Below are 20,514 nucleotides of genomic sequence, written 5' to 3' on the forward strand. Positions count from 1 at the left end.
GAAGAGTAATTTCATTTTTAAGAGAATTTCATTTTTAAGAGTATTTGAGGCTCTTCCTTTTAGTTCTTGTGCTTAAACTGACATACCCAAAACCAGAGAACATGAAAGACTCCCTGGCTCACTTTCTCCCCTTCAATCCTACTGACAACATGGAAATTAAATACTAACGTAAGCAAAGCTTGACAAGCAATATCATGAAAATCTTCAAGGTTACTGCAAACGCATTAACTCACAGTATTTGTACATGGCCTACATACCTGCTTTGGTGTCTATAAAGTGGACTGAGCGGAATTGGAAGTTTCATTTCAAGTGGTGCAGATGGCCTGGAATTAGCTCCTGAAGTGCCTACGTGGGGACATCCCTGTTCCTGATGGGCCTGAATAAAGGCCTCCAGGACTGCACAATGCATTTTGTTCCTTCTTTGAGCCTGGTCAGGGACATAGGGGACCATGTAAGTCTGCTGTGCACCAGAAAAAGGCATCTAACCTGCTGATGACCAAATCTCTATGTGTTCTTGGGCAATGCTATATATCTGAGAGAGTACTGAGCTGAACTCAAAGACTTTTTGCTTACTTTTATTCAAAAATATCAGCTATGAAAAAAGATGGACTACGCCTTTCACATATAAATATGCTACTTAAAGTAAGTATCTCTTAAGGAGGAGGAGGTACAGGCCCATGGTCATCCTTCGCCTGAGGAAACTTAAGCCCATGTTTTCTCTTTCCTGGGATATTGCCCTCACTAGTAGGCAAAGGGCTCGCATTGAGTGGTGGCACGTTCTGATATTCCTGTGAAACTACAGCACTGCAAGAAATAAGAAAGTAAGATTTATGGGGTGAGCAGAAGCAACTCAGAGGAAACCCCACTCTGTACTGGTGGTTAAAGCGCTTCCTGACTGAGGGAAGACTAGGCTCTGGGCAATATACACATTTAACTTACATCCTAGCCTAACCCACTGCAATTTGGTGGCCTGCCTACACTTTACCGTCACAGCAGTAAGGGGACTTGCAGAAATGAATGGGGCATGGGCTGGAAGGCATATCCTGCATGTTGTGATTGAGATCTTTTTTGTGCAGAAAACCAATGGAGAAAACCAGTGGAAGGTGATGGTACAGAGCAATGGGAGAAAAGAAACAGATTTGAAGAGAATTCATACCACAGAGCAATCAAGTGCAAAAAGTAGAGCGTAAAGCTGGGAATCCTAGACTCTTCACAGACCTTCAACTTCAAATGGTTGTGTGACTGGAGCGATGAGGAAACAAAACCAGGGAATTAAATACAGGGATTTAATATTTTTTTTGTCCAAGCCTGTGCATTTCTTGGGCTAGCTGAAATAAAGACTGTTTTTTCTTTTGTTTTGTTTGGGTTTTTTTTCACTTCTAATTCCTACAAAGCTTCTGTGTTTGTTTACTTCACCTATTTTATGCCCCAGAAGGGATAAACTGTAAGCTTAGAGTACTAATAAGACCAGAGTTCTGTGAAAAGTGCAAGCTTCTGGGAAATCTGAGGGTTTAGCTGAAAGAGTAACGTAAAGAGCTAACAACCTAGAGACAAGACAAAGCACAGGAAGACCAAGGGAAAAAAAAAAGCAAAAAACATGCTTAGAGCCAGTATAATTTCAAGGGAAGCTTAAGTATGTATAAACCTTGGGTTATGAGCTGCAAACCAAGAAGCTTGCTCCATATTTAGCTGTGAGCTCCATCAGGGCAATGTGACAATTTCTAACAGAGAGCTACAAGTTAAAAATACCAAATATGCTGAAATGGACTTTGTGGCCTGAGGGTCTGCCTTATGAGAGGAACAGTGTGTGATCATCCTTCAAGTTAGCATGCACATAATGTATTCTCTGATCAACACAGCACTTTGTGTCTTTGCCAGAGCATCACTACTACCATGAGCAATGTGTGTCTGCCAAAGGAACAAAGGAGAATACTGGGGGTCTTTTCTGCCTGCATGCCAAAGGGATCCCTGTCTTGAAATGGCAGGATTCCTGACTATATCACAGTACCAGACACCATCTTGGTGTCGTATTGTAATAGTGTCTTTCAATAGAAGAGATTTAGCATCTCCAGTATTTTTTTTGTCAAGAAATCTCTAGTGTACCCTATGCCTAGTCTGCACTGTTTTATTTACTTATGCATTTTGAATTAATCCATATAACAGACACAAATACTTTCTAAATTTTCATCTTTTCATCCGGTTTGGAATCTAATTTTCTCCCTGTGTAAGGGTCCGCATAGACTTCTCTTCAGAATACCACAGCAATTTTCCTTAATTTGCCAAAAAAGATCACCTTTAATTAACAGTACTGACCCTTAAATTGTACAAAGACTGTAAGTAGTCAAGAAACAGAAGCTCAAAAGTTGTAATGGTAACTGAGCTGTGAGGAATCCTTGGTTAGTATCAGATGTAACAAAGATTCATGTTAACAGGGTTATGCAATTCACAACATTCTGTGTTGCTAGCAAAATAATTTGCTTTTTTTTAATTGAGTTCTCTCTTACCCAGAAAAAACAGCAACCAGATCATTGAAATGATCCACATTGATTTTAATGCAAAATGATTCTCTAAGATCTTCCATACCCAACTGTTGGGAGTGAAATATTGTGGTCAAAGTATACGCACAAAAGAAAGCAGACCTTAGAAATGTAAAAAATCTTTTGACACTATGTCACAGTATTATTGTAAGATATTCAGGTAGGATTTCAAAAAATAGCAGTTACCAACCTCTGAAAGGTAATAATTGCTGAACACTGTTTTGGTAGTTCACCAAAACATCCTACATGCTTGCTTCTCCAGTGTCACCTCATTCCATCTAAGTAAACTATGAATTCTGATGTTAAAATGATCTTTTTGTCATGTTTTTTGATAACCTTTACTATAAATACTCACAACTTTTAGGGCCACATATTCTTCCACAGCTCGTACTACAATGAATATTGTCCTCCAATACTTCATAATTTAATGCCTTCTCTTTCTTAGGAAGAAACTTCCTGACTGTGGCTGTCATCTTAAAGGACTGTCAATTTTGTGTTCAAGCACATATATATTTAAAATGTTTAGTGAAAGGAAAAAAATAGAGACAAATACAATGCCAAACTTACACAAAAAACCACCAAGAATTAAGAAGCATCTATTCCTACAGTAGTTGTGTCAGTTATAGCTAAACATCAGTCAGCTGCTACTAAAATGACTCCTGTTTTTATCCAGATGTGTCTACTGTGATACAAGTTGTCAAATATAAATCAATAAGGTTATACTACTTTTACTTTCATCTAACAAAAAAAAAAAAAAGATGCAGGCTTTAGAATGCTGAAATTTGTAACGAATTCCATGGCAGCTCCTGGACACATTCAACAGAAAGGGAAAAAAAAAAAAAAATAAAATGATGCTAATCAGTGCCATTCTTGACGATTAATTCTAAATGGGTTTTAGTGTAGCCCTGTATCCCAACAAATAGAGCACCACCACTGCCATTAAAAAGCCTGGGGGCATGTCAAGTATTGTCTGAATTTTTCTTGTTCTTCCTGGAGCTTTATTTAGCTTGCTAAATGACAAACCAGCTATTGGCTGATGTGTTTAACTTTTCCTCATCTTTGTGGAACCATATTCTTTTTATAGATGGCAGCAGCAAACAGTTATTCTGTACAGAATGACGTACTTATTACCCCAGCATAATGATGCAATGCAGAAGAACACAGCCATGGCAATGAGAGAATGGTTTAAGCATCCAAGCAGGAGACACTGGACGCAGTGCAGGGGAGCACAGGTCTGGCGGGGTCAGTGAGGGGCACTGAGGATCCCAGAGCTAATAAAGAATACACTGATGACCAGTTAAAGCAGTGCAGACCTGGGAACAGGACAAAACTAGGTTCTAGGATAACAAGAACTAAGGTATTTATCCAAATTACATAAGACAGTTCATATATAGTCAATTCACTATTAATTCATCATTATTAATTATCAATAATTATGTGGTGGTAATTTAATATTTATTTTTATAATTAATGTGATTAATAATATTTAGAGAAATTATTGTTAATAATAAAATACTGATTTCCTGTTCCAATATTGATTAGGTATGTGCACATTTTCAGTTGAGGGCATTTACTGGCAAACCTGCTTTTGATTAAATCCCATTTACATGAATAATCCTGTTGATTCAATGAGATTAATGATGTACAAGTGAACACAAAAGCAGGAATTTAGTCATGTCTGAAAAATATTTAGATGCTACACCCTGGCGTGCTTGGGTTCCCCTTCATGTCTTATTTATGACAGAAATTCTTTTATTGTATATTTACTGTACACGTTATGTTATCAGACTAAAATCTATTTTTTGCAACACTTCAGATTTCACATGGACAAAAATCCATTATCCAAAACCTTAGAAGCATGGAATAGGAGATAAATGTAAGAATGCTTCATTCCCTTCACATATTTCATCTGCAAAACAGCCAATAAAATCACACTTTCACTCCAAGCACCAGAAAATACCTGAAGACAACATGGATTTGATTTTCATCAGAACTTTGGGGGGAAAAAAATGTTTCAGGTTTAGCAGTGATGGCATAATCTATATATTTTAAGTACCTGTATGATAGTGATTACTGAGCAAACTACAAACTTTGACATGTTTATCCCCATAATATCACCAGAAGGCAAGTCACTACTGTTACAACAGTATCACAGGGAAAAGAAGTGATGCACTGAAGCTGTATTTACAAAAGAAATCAAATAAATTTCCGTGCCTCATCATCACTTCCAAGGCCTGAATCCAAAATGGAGACCTCCAAAATGTTAATCCCAGGGCAGGCCACACCTGCTGGTGTCCAAGAGCCATAAGAGACATACATGAGGTGCACACAAGGGTCTGGGCATTCCCTTAGCTGTGAGAGGTAGCAAACTCCTGAGAGTCATTTGCACTGGTTTACCAGTAAGGCCTAATCCAAAAGGTGGTCCTAGATCACACCTGCTTGACCAAGCTTTGCACGAACGACAGCCAGAGATGGTATCCTGCTTTTACAATGGCATCCTCCTTTTATAATCTGCTGCCAACTCAGACCTGAACACCCTGTAAACAAGTGCAGCACCTGGAACAATCTGGACTCGGTGGCTCTACTTCTCAGAAGGTTCTGTCTGGTCAAGGAATAGGAATATTCTCAATTTTTCCCGAATTTGAAGCTGTCCCAATTTTTGTGGATAAATTGAAAATTCAGTGGATTAAAGAGAACGAATATGTAATAATTTGAACATTTATTTACAAGACAGAAAAACATCAGTTCCAGGCCCAGCTCCAATTATTTTTAAGTATATGACATTATCTCAGGACAATAGCTATAAACTTTTCTTATGATCGTAATTCTGCTTCAAGAGGTGAAACTCATACCTATTGCATTTATGAACCCAAATAACAGCTCAACCAGCTGAAGCCCTATGGCCCTACACGTAACTCCGACAACTTTATCAGTTGTTGGGATTGGCTGATATTCTACCCTTGGCACCCTCCTCCCTCCCAAGGAGAGTGAACCTTCACATTACTTTCTGTATTATTATTGACTTCCTAGACATTTGGTGCAGACGGGACCAGCTGGACTAGGCTCTGTACTCACATTACACCTGCAGTGCTGAACATTTTTCCTCCTCTCCTTTGTCAGTGTGAAGTATATCTATCAACCTTCAAACCTAACAGTACGGAGCATCTGTATGTGTGCCAATCACTGCAGACATCAGCCAATGCCACAGAACAAACAAAACACTTCCAAGGATAAAAACATAACTCATTATAATTCAAGCTGAAGTGCCCAGCTTTGCAGACAGTTGACATCTTCTATGCATATAGTACAGAAGGGACTGCAAAGGATATATTCATAGGATAGGGAAGCAAACAATGTATGAGAAAAAGTGAATCGTTTAGGATTCAAAGAAATATTCCACACAAAATCTTCAGACGTAAGATTTTCCAAAACCCTCGGGAAAAAGTGTTCGTGCATGAAACATGTACAAAATTATTCCTCACAACCAATAAATAGCATGAATTCAGTTCCCTGATGTTCTAATCAGCACTTCAAGCCCTTTCTAGCTGCACTACAGGAATGAGTTCCAAGGGCTCTGCAGACTCATCCCCAAGCACTCTCTACACGCCTTCACAGCAATCTGCACCACTCTCTAATGGTCAGCAGGAAGCCCTGGATACACACGTATCTTGGACTCTATTTTGAAGGATCCGCCGGTAATACTATAACCAAAACCTGGTGTAGCTGCCTAGAAATACGGTATGATGTAACTGGCTGCTAACATGTGGAAAAGAATGGGCAAGGGTAACATGTATTGGGCACTTTTTGATAGACTTTGCTTTGTTTTGTTTTGCCTAAGCAAATCTAAACTTGGTTGAACCAGCACCACTGTTCCTCTCCAGCTCTTTCTTGTGCCACTTTTTGATACCAATGGAAGCTCAACTGGGCCATCATAGAACGCTCACCCAACATGAAGACCACCCAACTAAAAAAAACCCAACGTGAAGAGTTTTCTGCTTGATTGGTGTGCTGACATAGCTCAGTGAAGGGAAAGAAGTGAAATCAGAGCCATCTTAGCAGCAATGTGATCTCAGATCCTCACGAGCAACATCTGGCAACATACTTCAGTTAATTTCCACTTAACATAAGGTATTTCCAATGACAGTTAGAGGTGGTAAGGTTGGAAGTCCTGCTAAACATTTTCCCCAGCTAAGAGGTGGAGAATTGCTTTCTAGATCCTTCATCCCCTCCTCCATCATCCCTCACAGCAAAGCCATCCAATAGCACACAACTATCAGCTATAGTTGAAAGTTATAAACCATTCTATAAGCAAACACTGTCTCGGCATAGCTGACGAATGAGCAATCATCACATGGAGAACAACAGGAACCAAAGCCAGCTCCCTATGTGCTTTACATCTCCTGAGGAATAAAAGAGCAAATTGGTGAAAATTGCCCAAAAGGGGATGACACATTGTTCTCCCTGTTGTCAACAGTTTTCTGTCAAGCTACCAAAAAATGGACGGTATTCAAAGTTTATACTTTTTGTTGTGTTTTTGCCATTTCAAGGAGACATAAATAAAATTTGAACTGAAAATAGCTTGCTTACAAATTTCAGTTGCATGCATTTTCAGCACCATCAAAGAAATACTAACTTGAGTATGTCGTATGCCTTGTTTCCCCTTCAGATAATGAAGAAGAACAAAAGCCAGAAGCTGAAGTACAGCACATAAAGAGATAGGCTAACCAGCTAAAAGAGACGCAAATGCAGCAAGCAGTTACAAAATTGCTTTTTTTTAAGTGCATCTGCTTCACTCTATCAAATGTCAAGCACGGTTTCAAAAGTAAAACTACAGAGAAAAAAAAATCTTAAGAAGTTTGAAAGGATAGATTTAATACAAATTATGAAATAATTTGCTTTTGGTAGAAGCAACACATGCTATCGCTGTTTCACATCTCTTTTGTGGGCTCTAATCTAATCTTCATTTAGACCAAATTATATTGATAGCACAGGGAATTTGCTTTGAGTAAGGACAATAATTTGGTTGTTGCAGAGTAAAGTAACAATGCTGGTCTCGTACACTGTTATTATAGATTACTTTTATTATTATAGATTGTTTTTATTAATTTTGATGTTGGCTAGTCCATCAGAAAAATGTGTCAGTAATTTGACAAAAACTTTATTTATAACTTCTCTAAGAGATTAACAAAACTGAGAATAACTGAAAAATTTGACTGTCTCGCTCTTGAGATTTAACTAGCATCAGAAAGGGCTCAAACTCTGAAATATTCATAAATCAGTGATGCATAATTTGTAAATTTGTACTTTATATCATGTACAACTTTCTCTATCCTAAAGAGCATTTTATATTTCTTGTTAACAGTGAATGCAAATAATGCTCAATGGAATTCTGCAGTGACCTTTGTTTTATTACAATTATTGCATATTTAGAAATGAACAGCTAAACTTCAATTTGAGAACTACAACAACTTTGAGTTGGAATCCTTTGATAAAACACAACTGAATAAACTTCATAAAATTAATTCCCTAAGAAGAGGAAAATAAAGTCTCCTCTGAAAATTCCGCTGTGTATACCAACACACAAAGCAGATTTTTCCATGCTTTTGCAAATAGAAAACTAAACAAAACAGCAATATGGGTAGATTTGAACAGAAGAGGATAAATTGCTTTAAAAAGAGCACAGGAGCACCTATTAAATGTAATAGATCATATAATCACTGTATTATATATAATCACTGTATTATATAAATGTATAAAATATAAATATGTAGGTATAAAACACTGTATAATAATAAGAAATGCAGTACCTGCATTATGTCATAATATAATTCCATGTAATGTTGCTGAGACCTAATAACTGAAATCCCACTATGTAAACAGAATCACCATTAGCTTGTGTTAATGGCTGTTCTACACCTGAACACTGCCACATTTGTCAAAAGCACAAGCAAATCAAAGGACAAGGTCTAAAATGCAGTAAACATATTGCATACTCTGTCCACCCAGACAAAATGTAATTGAAGTATTTCAAGACAAACGGCACAGCTTACTAATACGAGAAAGGCAAACAAAAGCGACGTGACTGGTCTGAGACATTTGATGGTACAGGGCTTGGTACTATCGAGCACTTGTTCACTGGACCCAGCAGCAAGAGAGTCAGAATTCTGTTCCTAATTTGGATATTCTTTGACTTCAATCTGAAGTCACTTAATTTCTTTATATCATATCCCCATTCTTTATCGATGTTTTCTGTTTATGTTCTGTGCTCTTTAGAGTGGAGGTCTCCAGCAGCGTTCGTCCCCAGCTGAGAGCAGGTCTCCACAATGTCTGATGCGCAACAGTGCACATAAATAGAGGTTTAATTCAAGGAAAAATGGCAGTCTGGGGAACCAAAATCCTGGGTTTGGTTATAACCCAGCTTCCAACATACTATTTCATTGAAGCCATGAGCTCATGAGCAAGCAATGGGTTCATGCAAACCGGTATTCAGATCCTATACATTTGTGATCTCACTGAAGGCAGGGCAAATATTTGACGACAGTAGGCTGACCTTTCCCACAAAATAAGTAATATGCCATCTTGTTAGCCTGAGACGTTCTGAGCAAAATGCTGATAGAATCTGTGATGCCAAAGAAATTACCTCTGAGACATATATATATATATATAACACCAAGTACATTTACTAATAAAGCATTTAAATAACTGGAAGCAAAGCCATTTATATAGGCTTTTCCCACTAGAAAGGAAATTGTCTTGGCATTTTCCTTTTTTTAAGATATCAGAAAATTCACTTACTGATTGATCCAAATCCCACCAAATTCAGTGCACATATACGAAGTGCTGATTACTCTTGCACACAAACTTCTAAACTTTACATCAAAAGAAAAAGTTTCATAGTGTACTGAAGTAAATCAAGTGGAAATGATCAATACACTACAAACTGAAGTACAATCATTAGTGATAATAGCATATATTCCTTGAAAACAAAGGTGGTGCTTATTGATTAAAAGAGATTCTGATCATTAAGGTTTTTTTATAGTGCATCATTTCAAAAAAAAGAATCTGAAATCAAACTTGCATGGCTCTGATAAAGCATCACTGGTGAGTGGTCCAGAGTGACCCAAATATGTGTTAGGAATATAAATGTTTAGGGTAATAATTTTCTTTTAGCAAAGTCAAAGAGGGCATTATATGAAGCACACTGGAATCCATGGGAGATTTTGAAACATTTCCTTCAACTGGGAACCAGACACATAAAGAAGAAACCAATGTCTCTTGCTGATTTTATGAAAGTTTGCACAAAGATTTTGGAAATGAACATTTTAGGAGGAACAATATTAATGTAAAAAATTATTTAAAGTGAAATTATTTTTCTTTACATTCTAGATTTTCATTTAGATCAAACTGCTCATAACAGTGTGTAACAAACTGCTCATAACTGCTCGTAACCTGCATGGTAACATGTTATTTTAATATATCAGATTGAAGTTTTTAAACAGTACTTTATAAGTCATAATGAAAAATACCTTTCAGGCAAAATTAAAAAGCCTGTTCTTCCTTAGTGGCCACCTTCATTTCTCCCCTTGAACTCATGAATAAAAGAACCACTGCAAGCAGCAGGATATAAAAATTATTAAGAGTCTTCCAAGTATGTTACTGTATTAATTCAATGTTCTGGGCAACAGATTTATTTATTTTAGATTTTCTAAATTTTGCTTTAGTCTCAAATAGTTGTTTCACACTAAATATTAAATATCCCTGTAGAAGCGTAAGGTTGTTAGACTCCATTTTGTAATTTTTGATCTTCCTAGACAAATCCTGCACTGATTTAACTGTTTAAATCCTCTGATGGAGCCATGCTATGACGTGTTATTACTGCCTATGGCTTTGTGACTAGGGACGTCCAGCCTACTCAGACAGCTCGTGCACTCTGGGTATGTGCTGAATATTATAAATTCATCTTAAATGTGTGCAACAGGAGGTGGGCACTCATGGAACGACATATAAATAATAAATTCATCTTAAACATGTGCAACAGGAGGTGGGCATTCATGGAACCACATATAAATAAATGCATACATGCCATGGAAGCTTTGCAAAACTATCTACATCCTGCTATTACTCAACACTGTGTCATAAATTATTGTTTTAAAGAGACATCTATTATAGGAAATCCTTGTTTAAGATGTCCCTGTTGTTTTCGGATCTGAAATCAGGGAAAAAAAATAAATCAGTTGCTGAACACTAAGATGCTGGTACACAGTGAGCTGTTAGAATTTGTGACAAAGTAGACCAATGCTACTTTTCCACCGTACTTATTAAAAATCCCTACTAAAATTATTTTAGACTGACTGAACAAGACACACAAGCCTGGAACTCCAAATGCCAAGACTTCATTAATGTGAATATCTTTTTTTCTTCTGCTGGATGAAAGTAAGAGGATGAAAGAATTATTTTCCTCGTTTTATGAGGGCCCCTGTCAGATATGGCAGTAAACCACAGGGGAAAACTCTCTCTTATTTCCTAAATAACTGTGATAAAACCCTACAATAATATTTTGACTTTGTAGTAGTCACAATAACAAAATATATTTTTGTGTTCTTATTATCATCATTCATAAAATTGAATGGATTGACTACATGCAAAGGCCTTACAAGTCCAAAAAAGTTGGAACTGAGCCCTGTTTTATTGACAGAAACTTCATGAGATACTTCACTCACAGCACCAAAGATCAAGAGGACAAATTCCCCTGAGCCCTTAAATTCTGGCCCCTGCCAGAGTGTTCATTGAGATCTATTTGCTTTGATCCAGGCTAAGCACCTCAGATAGAAGGCTGTGGGAAAGGATCAAGATACAACGAAACTAGGTCTTAGTGCAAATGTGGCAACTTTGAATGTGGCTTTAATCAGTGACACCAAAGATGATCTGCCTATGGAAGAAATGCTGATTAAACCACATATTTCCAAACCATCATCTTAAAAAAAAAAAAAAGTTACAGTTTCCTTTTTTGACCTAGTTCCTTTTATTGTTCAACACTCTTCAGCACTTTGAGAAACACAATCATCCATTGTACACTTGTCACATCTTTTGTAAAATGCAACACTTTTTTAAAAAGGAAAAATAATGACTTTAATCCATTTTTCCTAAGCCATTTATCATATTCAAAATTGTAAAAATCTTCAGGGGTTCAAAAAAGAAACAGTAGGCTTTAATCTAAATGCTCTCTATTTACATTATCGTTCTAAAATGTGACTGGAAATAGTTTTTGGAAAAGATTTTGCACTTCATACAGTCAAGCTTGATGAAAGCAAATCTGAAGGATGGGAGGGTGTACATAATCCTGTAGAAAGCTGTCAGGTCTTTGCAGTTCCTTCCCGAAAGTCACTGCTGGGCAATGTCAGTACCAAACCTCAAAGTAACACAGGAGTTCATAAAACACAATCTCACCAAGTCTGCAGCACTCTCACAGTGACAGGCAACCACTACCCCCTTAAAACTCAAATTACACTAACAAGACTGTACTTTTGGTTGCCATTATGAACTCTAACAACAAGAAACCATTCTCTTAGTTGTTGGTCAACCTTATTTTTGCTAGCTGTGCCAATCTAACTTGAACCAGATTGCCTGTGAAAAAAAAATTCCAGTTCTTGCCTAAATGTTTGCTGACACAAGTGATGAATTGCGTTATGTTTGTGGCAGGAATATTCTACATTTTGATCCCTCAATAAAGCCTCCAACTGAACCAAAAACCAGCTTTATACATACAAATACACTGAGTGATGCGCTTGATAAATATGACTATATGTACAGAAAACAAAGACTGAACACATCTCTCTTGCAGATGTTTGGCCATCTCAGGAAAGGGGAAAAATGATTTAAACACCGAGTGGAAGACAAAGAGCATAATACTACTGAGAAGTGCCATGAGGCTTAATTTGCTGACTGATTATAACTTTTAGTAACAATCTGATGAACAATTTTCAAGTGCATTAAAGTAACTAAGTAAAACATTGAAATAATTGCATTACTGTTAAAATTCTCAGCAACACCAAAAAAAGCCCTCTCAGTATACTGACGAACAAGTGAAGGAAACCTTCCACCTACCAAACAAAATTCCCCCCCCCCCCCCAACAATGCCGTTTCTCAAGCTGATATCCAGGAAAACCCGCAAATAGGGGCAAGAATTAAAATATGTCTGATATAGGAAGCAAAATAAGCTGGAAACGTGTTTCAAAATTTAAGGGGGGGTGTGGGGTGGTGGTGGGTGTAATTGTTTGCCCTAAACTGTCCTTTCCACTAAGCACATTTCAGAAAGAGGTGTTTTATATGGGAGACACGCATCCCCCTGGAATTCACGGTATTTTTGCGAGCGGTGCGAAGGGCCCCCGGCGGCTGGTGCATCCCTCGGTGCGAGCGCTCCCTCTCCCCCAGCCCCACCGACGAGGCGGTACCCAAGGAAGGGCACCAGCGCCGGGGGGATTTTGGGGGGGGGGGGGGGGAGGTGTGGAGGGGAGGATGCGCCTTTCTCCCACGGTGGGAGTGACTCCCGCAGCGCTGGGGCCGCGGGAGAAGCGCCGCCCTCCCCGCCGCGGGGGCCCCGCTAAGACTTACGCGGCGCGGCCCGCCCCACCGCGGCTGCGGCTCCTACGCGCCTTTGGGTCTGCGGCGTTTATATTTCCTAAAGGGGGCTCCCTGGCTTCCCCGGGCCCTGGCCCATGGCACACAGGACGGAGGTGGAGGGGGTGCGAGCAAAGCCTCCCCCCGAACTTTTACGGCCCGCTGACGGGCGGTGAGAGCCCCTGCGCACCCGCGCAGCGCCCTGCGCGGCGAGCTGAAGCGGCCGCCCCCGCGCAGCGCCCGGGGCTTCTGCCCCCGCCGCCCCGGGCCGCGTCTCTGCCTGCTGCCCCCCGGGCTCCGCGACCGGGGCTGCCTCCGCCTCCCAGGGCACTAATTATCTCTAAACGATGTTAAATACCATCCCTGTCGCTGCACAGGCTTCTCTGGGAGGTTTTTTTTTTACAGGAGAGGAGCTTCCCTGTCATTAAAGATCGGTGTGTTTCCTGGGCTCCGAGCTGTTGGGTGCTGGGAGAGGCTCTGACCTGCAGGACGCCAAAAGTGTCCCTCGACCCTTCCTTCCCCCCCACATCCCGGCCCTGCCCGCGGCCGCTGGCACCGCGGCAGCTGGAGCAAGTTCAGCTTTTCTTCTCCCACAGCGCTGGGGCTTGGCTGCCCTTAAAGAAAATCCTCTCCTAACAACGTGTCAATGTTACATTCCTCCACAAAGCAACTTCTATTAGGGGGGGGCTGGGAGCTTGGCGCTGCCTCGCCACAGACTGGGAGCTTTGTGGCTATGCAGAAAACAAGGAGAGAGGGAACATTTCCTGCATTAAAATGCAATACCCTGGGCTTGATGATTTATCCCTTGCCGCAGGGGCACATCCCCCCATCCTGTTCCCGCATGGCTGTTCTGAAGGACCCCCTCGCCCATAGGCTGCAGACAGAGGCCCCCATCTAATTTCAGACTATGCTTTCTCTGCCTTTCACCTCCCCTCGATGCGCTTCCCAAAATCACGTCAGGAGGCCAAAACAGGAGGTGCGAAGCAGAGGGGCTAGGCAGAGGCTGCAGCTATAATTGCTGGACCCTTGTCTTCCCACCCTTCCACAGCCCTCCTTTTCCAGCAGGGACATGAAGCAGCTGCCGGGACTATCACATCAACCACCCCCTCACTAATATTGCTATGAGATTCCAAGCCTTCATCTCCTGGAGGCAGAGCTCCCAGCAGGTCAAAACAGCATGTCCTGACTCTGCATGGTGCCTCACACCCTCAGGCATCACAGGCAGAGGGTTCACCCTGAAGAACTGCATTTGCTTTTGGTTTGTTTTTAGGTTGTTGAGGTCTGGCAGAGTGCAGACCAGGTGTCCTGACCATGGTAAATCTCCTGGTCTTTTAGTCAGGTTGCCCACATGCCTTTGGAAACGTTTTCCTTGCAAAGTCAAGGGATTGTATCAAGAGGGACAAGATTTTGTAGTCGGGTCATTGCAGTAAAAAGGTGACAAGGGGGAGAGTGATTCCTGGCTTGCCACCTGTGGGCATTACTGTACATGGGGGCTGGAAACAGATGGAACCTACTTATGAGGAGTTTCAACAGCCCTCAGCAGAACTATATGCTGAAAATTCAGCCACTTTAGAAATGAAAACGCAGCCCTCCCTGCCCTGAGGGAGTGTGCATCTTCTCCAGCCCTTTTGCCTCATCTAGAAGCGAGCTGGAGTAGAGAGCAAGTCAAATGAATGGGAGTATCGAAGAGAGCCGGCCGCAGCACCTACATACCGGTGTGGGATTCAGCCCCCCCTCCGAGAAGCACCTACCTTCTTTTGGCGGCCGTTTGGCTTCTCTGGTGAGGTTGCAGACCTGGGTGGTTTGCAGCTCCTGGGTCAGGCAGCCCTCCGTCTGCTCGTTGAGGGGCAGCACCACGTTATTGAGCAACACCAGAGACTGGTCGTCTATTCCCCATTCTCCCAAATGCTGAGGGCAGGTGCATTTTGTATACATGATCCCACAGGACTCGGTTCTCCCGTTCTCGGATTTCAAGCAGCTCTCCAACCAAGTGCATAACACATGACACCCAAACTGGCTTGGGCTCACCTTGTTCAACACCAAAAACTCAAAGAAGGATTTTTGGTCGTCTTCTTTTTTGTGTAATCCTGGGAAATCGATAGGATAGACGCGGCGTATCTGAATAAAATTCTTATCATACTGCAGAAATACAAAAGCATTCTTGGAATCGCAGAGCTGCATTATAGAATGGTTATTTCTTAAAAGATCCTTTATTTTTTCATGGGAAAAATGATCAAACTGATAAGCCAAGAGGGAAAAGTTGGAGCAGCTGAAGTCCTTTTTGGAAAATTTCAGGTAAATACTATATTTGGTCGGATCTGGATTTTCCAGTGTCCAAGTGCAGTTTGTGAAGTTTTTAGGAAACATTTCACTTACAGAATACGATCCATAAATGACCCCCTTCACCAACGTGGAACACCAGAAGTCTTGGGCAGCATTAAATCCAAACATAACCAGTAGATAGGTGGAAAATATATAAATCAGCAAATTACGAACAGCCTTCATCCTATGTCATTTGGCCTGCAGGAGATGAAATGAAATAAAAATGCAAGTAGAATTCCTCACGCATTGAAAACCAAACTCCTTCCAACATCCGAGCCAGCTGTTTTCAAGCTTGCAGTTAGAGCCCCTTTCAGAAAGAAGGGCAGGTAATTTTTATTTTATAACGCCAGGGACGGGTTCGCTGCCGTGTGCACAGCGCCATCACGTGGCCATGGCCACCACCAAGTCTGCCACAGCCAAATTAAAAAACAACATCTATTAGATTATTAATAGGAATGTCCTCTCCTGTCTAGGATGTAGTCATCATGGCGTGGACTAGAACCGCTCAACTTAGCTAAAAACCTAGGCGCCTTACCCGGCGGACCAAGAAAAAGGAGGCTTATTTATTTATTTCTTCAAAAAGTAAATAAGTAGTCTGCTATAGTCATATAGCTGCATATACGATATGCACATGCAGAATTTCACCGGAATACAACAAGAAAGCTAGCAGCGTCTGTTGGTATATATTGTTCTTCTATTAAGTCTGAGAAGTAACTGTGAAGAATTACAGCCATAATTTAAAAATGCACAAATTATTACTTGCTACAGATGGAACACTGTCTCCCATACGCCTACATGCCTTTGCCCTGGCCACCTGGTATACAGAGGTCTCTATAAAAAGAAAACCCAGGTGAGAAATACTGAGATTAATGCATTAATAAAATTTTGAGACTATCAGAGAAAGAAACAAAGACAAACGGATGAAGCTAGTGCTGGTCTGACACTACCACAAAGTGCAGGCTTTTTAAGATAATAATTTCAATGTGCTTCAGCCTCTAAAGATATAAAATGGATCATTGTATTAGTATCTACAACCAGTAGCTCTATATAGCTGGTAGTGCTACAGCAGGATCCCTGCACCTATTGGACTGCACTTGCCCTCTTATTACGAATATCTTGTACTGTCTGATTAGCTCCCATGTTTTGCAGCTTGAATGATGAAAGGCTTATTACATTCTCTCTGCTAGTGTCTCCAAATAAAGCTGTTTTACTGCACCTGTCAGCCGTTACAGCCTCCACATGCTCTGTGCTCTTAACAGTGGCCTAGGTTAATAAAGCGAACCTTAGTAATATTTACCTCTATAACGTTATCCAAAAAATTCAAATGGAACGTTTTCAGCATTAACCTTTGAGAAGTTGCTTATCTCTTAGAAGTGAGTAGGTTTTCGCCTTCTGCTCTTAAACGCAAGCACACAGAAGTGATGCCAAGCTAATTTCAAAACTCTCCTAGATTGCAGTCTCTTCCACTGTTGCTCTGTAAGCAGAGGCAGGCATACACACACAGGCAGCGGTACTGAGTTTTGATGTGTGTCTTTGCCTAGCTTTTCATCTCCTCACCAAACAGCAAGGCATCTTCTGTCTCCCATTGCGTAACGCACAGCAAATCACTGGATTAAGCTCCCTTGAAGAGATTTTCGTATCTCCTAGATTATAATTCAAACTCTGAATCTTGAAATGGGCAAAGCAGCACCAACTCTAACCCCCTTTATAGCAGAGGTTTAAAAAAAAAAAAAAGGCAGAGCTGCTGCCCGGTCTATCCACACCGTTGGATTTTCTCCTTTCTGAGCGTCCATCTCAATGAATAACACGGTCCTCCTTCTCCAAATAGGGTCAGTACAGCATTTAAGGTTTTAAAAAGAGAAACTTATCGGGAATTCTGGAAACAATTTCCCCTTTGCTGAAGCACTTTGCAGGCAATGCAGTTCTGCGCAGTGTTATTCAGGATGGTGTAGGCGTTGAAAGCCAATGTGACAATAAGTGTCTAAATTAGGAATTCCACCCATGAAAAGGGATTAATTTTATAATCTCGAAGGCAAAAAGGGGGCTTATTTGCTTTTCTGTTTGAAAAGGAAAAAAAAGGCTCTGACTTCTCCCATACTATGTAATATTTGCACTAGAAAAATAAAGACGTCTGCAGTGGTAGGCTGTTTTCTATGAAGAAACATAATCAAATAGCCCTCATTTTAGTTGTGCGTTTGTTCATGCAAGACTACTGAAACACAACGTTGCCTTAATCTCTCTCTCCCTGTGTGCATCACACACACATGCACACACACACCCGAACTGAGTGTGCCGGCAGCATTTCGTTTAGTTTGCAGTATTGCTAAATACGAGAGTGAATCTGCTCACTGAAAGGATCAGGCACTCCGATTAAAAAGATCGTTCTTTTCCATTGAGGAGGGAGTTAAAGAACGGCCACAGAGGCTTAAGGTTGCCCGTTTGGGAAGGGGGAGAACCCTCTCCAGCTGAAAAGCAAACGGGCGTTTAGTTTGGATATTCCCCAAACTGATTTTCTAGGTGACACTGTAGTTTAGCCGAACATAGACGGCGCCATCACTCCACTTATTTTTCCCCCCAACAGAAGACCCACAGTCTTCTCTTATTTTAACTTCCTATTAACCTAACATCCCCCCCCCCCCGCCCTCCAAAATTACCCCAATCGTGCACAAACCTCAGGTTTTCTCGGTCGCGCTGGAAATGACCCTCAGGGAAGCAGACCTGTCGCAAAACGGACTTCTCTAACTTTTAAACTGCAGCGCTGAAGTAAATGCGGAGATCATTTTGTATGTGCTGTCTCTCTCTCTCTCTCTATCCTTCAGCAACAGCCTGTCCCCCTCCTCCGCCGCCTCCTCCCCGGAATCCCAAGCTAAAAGCTCTCCAGTTGTAATCCCTGGAAATGGGAAATGGAAATGCCCCGGGCACCCTTACCTTCCACTCCGAAAGCTGTCAGGCTATTTCTCTAAAACACTAGCACCACAGGCACACGTCCCAACAACAGTGATGGAGAGATTCCCCTTCTGTCGGAAGCACCGTTTCCCATTTTCCCCGGCTCAGGTTCAAAACCAAGATTTAAAAAAGCAGCAGAAGACAAAAAACGCAGCGAGAAAACCCCCGCACGCCTCACACACACCCTACCGAGGAAAAAAAAAGCAGCTTTGGCTCCGGATCCACCAAATCCAACCACATGAAGGGAACGAAAAGGAGGAAAAAAAAAAAAAAAACCAACAAAAACCACCTCAAACCAGCGAGACTGCAGGGGGAAAAAATGGAAGTGGTTGAGCAAGCGAAGGTTTTTTTTTTTTGGTTGGTTTTTTGTTTTTTTGGTTTTTTTTCTAACTTGAAACAAAGTCTCAGCACAGCAGCCCGATGAGCGGCGATGCCAGGCAGGCGACGGTCTGAGAGGAGGACTAAGGCGCTAGTGCAGATTTGTTGGTGGGTTTTGTTGTTGTTGTTATTACTAATAGACTTATTCCTCTTTCCTCCCTCCTCCTCCTCCTCCTCCTCCTCCTCCTCCTCCCCCCTCAGGCACTAATGGCCGGACAGCGGCGGGGGGGGGGCGGGGGGTCCTTGGCTGCCGATGTCGGGAAGCGGTGCGAACGCCGGGCGCGCAGGGAGTACGGAAGGAGAGAGAGCGCGTCTCTGCCGCTGCGTGTGTGTGTGTGTGTGGTGTGTGTCTGTGTGTGTGTCTGTGTGTGTGTGTGCGTGTGTGCGCGGGAGCCAGCCAGCGAGCCTCCGTGGGTGCCGGAGTGCGAGTGCGCGCCTGTGCGCGCCCCCTGCGCGCCCCCCCACCCCCGCCTCCTCCTGCGCGCCCCTCCGCCGCCCGCTGGGCGCGGGGGAGGGTGGCTGCGCGCCCCGCTCTCTCCCGGGGCGGCGTGCGCGCCCCTGCGCCCCGCTCCGCGCGTGTGCGCGCTCGGGTGCGCGCCTGTGTGCCCGGCGCTCCTCCCGGCCCGCCGTGCCTTTCCCACGTCACGGATGCTCGGTACCCAGCACGTCCCAAAAACGCTGGGGTTTTGTTTTGCGTCCGGGAGGTTTTTCTGTCCTCGGTTCCCAGCGCCGGGGCTGGCTGCGCCCCGGCGTAAGAGAAACTGGCGGGCGGGGAGCGGGGGAAACGGGGACGGCGGGGAGGGGGGGCGGGAAGCCCGCACTTGATCTCCTTCCTCTCGTTCTTTCTTCTAAAGCATAAACCCCCCCTGTGGCAGCCCCGAGAGCTGTCAGTCCGGCACCGCGATGCAGATTAACTGACACAGGGCTGCGAGGATAAACCCTTTTCAAACTGCCGCCTGCCTTTGACTGGAAACAATAGCAATTTTCTCAGCGAGGCTGCAATTAACGCCGTATTCGTTCCCTGCCAGAGATAAGGCTGTGCCCGGATCGCGGCTGCGTTCATTCCCCCGGCTGCTGCGGGCCGGCCGCTCTGCGCGGGGAGGGATGGGGAGCCGGGGGGTGCCAGGGAAGGGCGGGGGGGGCTGCCCGCAGCGAGGTGCCCGGTGCCGGGTACCCGGCGCGGGAGAAGCGCTGCCTCCTCCCGTGGGGGGTCTCACCGCTGGGTTGCCAGCGGAGTTTTGCGAGGCCACAGAGGCTGAAGTGGCACCGTTAGCGGCGGGTGGGGCACGAAAGACGGGGGAGTTTCGCAGAAGAAGCCTTGCCACAAGGATGGCATCTTTCCCTCTTCCCGTCCTCCCCCCGGTTTTTCCTTTTTTTTTTTTTTTTCGGTTTGTGTGTGGTTTTTTTTTTTCTTAATTTTATTTCGATACATCTAGGTAAGGCTGGATACTCATTTTCACCCTCCCCTCTGGCTGTGTCTCTCCTGCTCCCCAGGGAGGGCTGGGTTGTCCTCTGGCCCTTCCCGCCGGGCGTGAGAGATCGGGGCAGGCTACGCGACAGCAGATATCCGGCGTGAAAATTAGGAGATGACATTTTAATAAATGCTGCTGTCAGTCACCGGCTCGCAGCCTGGCTGCTTGTGCGCTCCCACCGCTGCCGTTCAGCGCGGAGAACAAAGCCTCGCCGAGGTTGTGTGGTCCGGCCGACGCTCGCA

The 20,514-nt window shown here is 42.8% G+C and overlaps 1 protein-coding gene across 7 annotated transcripts in view; it reads right to left on the reverse strand.

Annotated features, from left to right (window-relative positions):
- ADGRB3 (adhesion G protein-coupled receptor B3) overlaps positions 1 to 19,334 on the reverse strand; it is a 468,213-nt gene extending 448,879 nt beyond the window's left edge. For 2 of the 7 annotated variants that reach the window (XM_063330256.1, XM_063330249.1), the window contains exons 1-2: positions 18,405 to 19,328; positions 14,906 to 15,674 (exon numbers count right to left, since the gene is read on the reverse strand). In XM_063330256.1, the coding sequence (XP_063186326.1) occupies positions 14,906 to 15,659 (754 nt within the window). In that variant the 5' untranslated portion in view covers positions 15,660 to 15,674; positions 18,405 to 19,328. Of the gene's footprint in view, positions 1 to 14,905; positions 15,783 to 16,773; positions 17,337 to 18,147; positions 18,297 to 18,404 lie in introns of those variants that run through there. The other 5 variants (XM_063330254.1, XM_063330255.1, XM_063330252.1 and 2 more) reach the window with 5 other exon arrangements.
- Between the last annotated feature and the right edge of the window lie 1,180 nt (positions 19,335 to 20,514).

Source organism: Chroicocephalus ridibundus, chromosome 3 (genome assembly GCF_963924245.1).
Source record: "Chroicocephalus ridibundus chromosome 3, bChrRid1.1, whole genome shotgun sequence".
In the NCBI taxonomy this organism is placed as follows: Eukaryota; Metazoa; Chordata; class Aves; order Charadriiformes; family Laridae; genus Chroicocephalus; species Chroicocephalus ridibundus.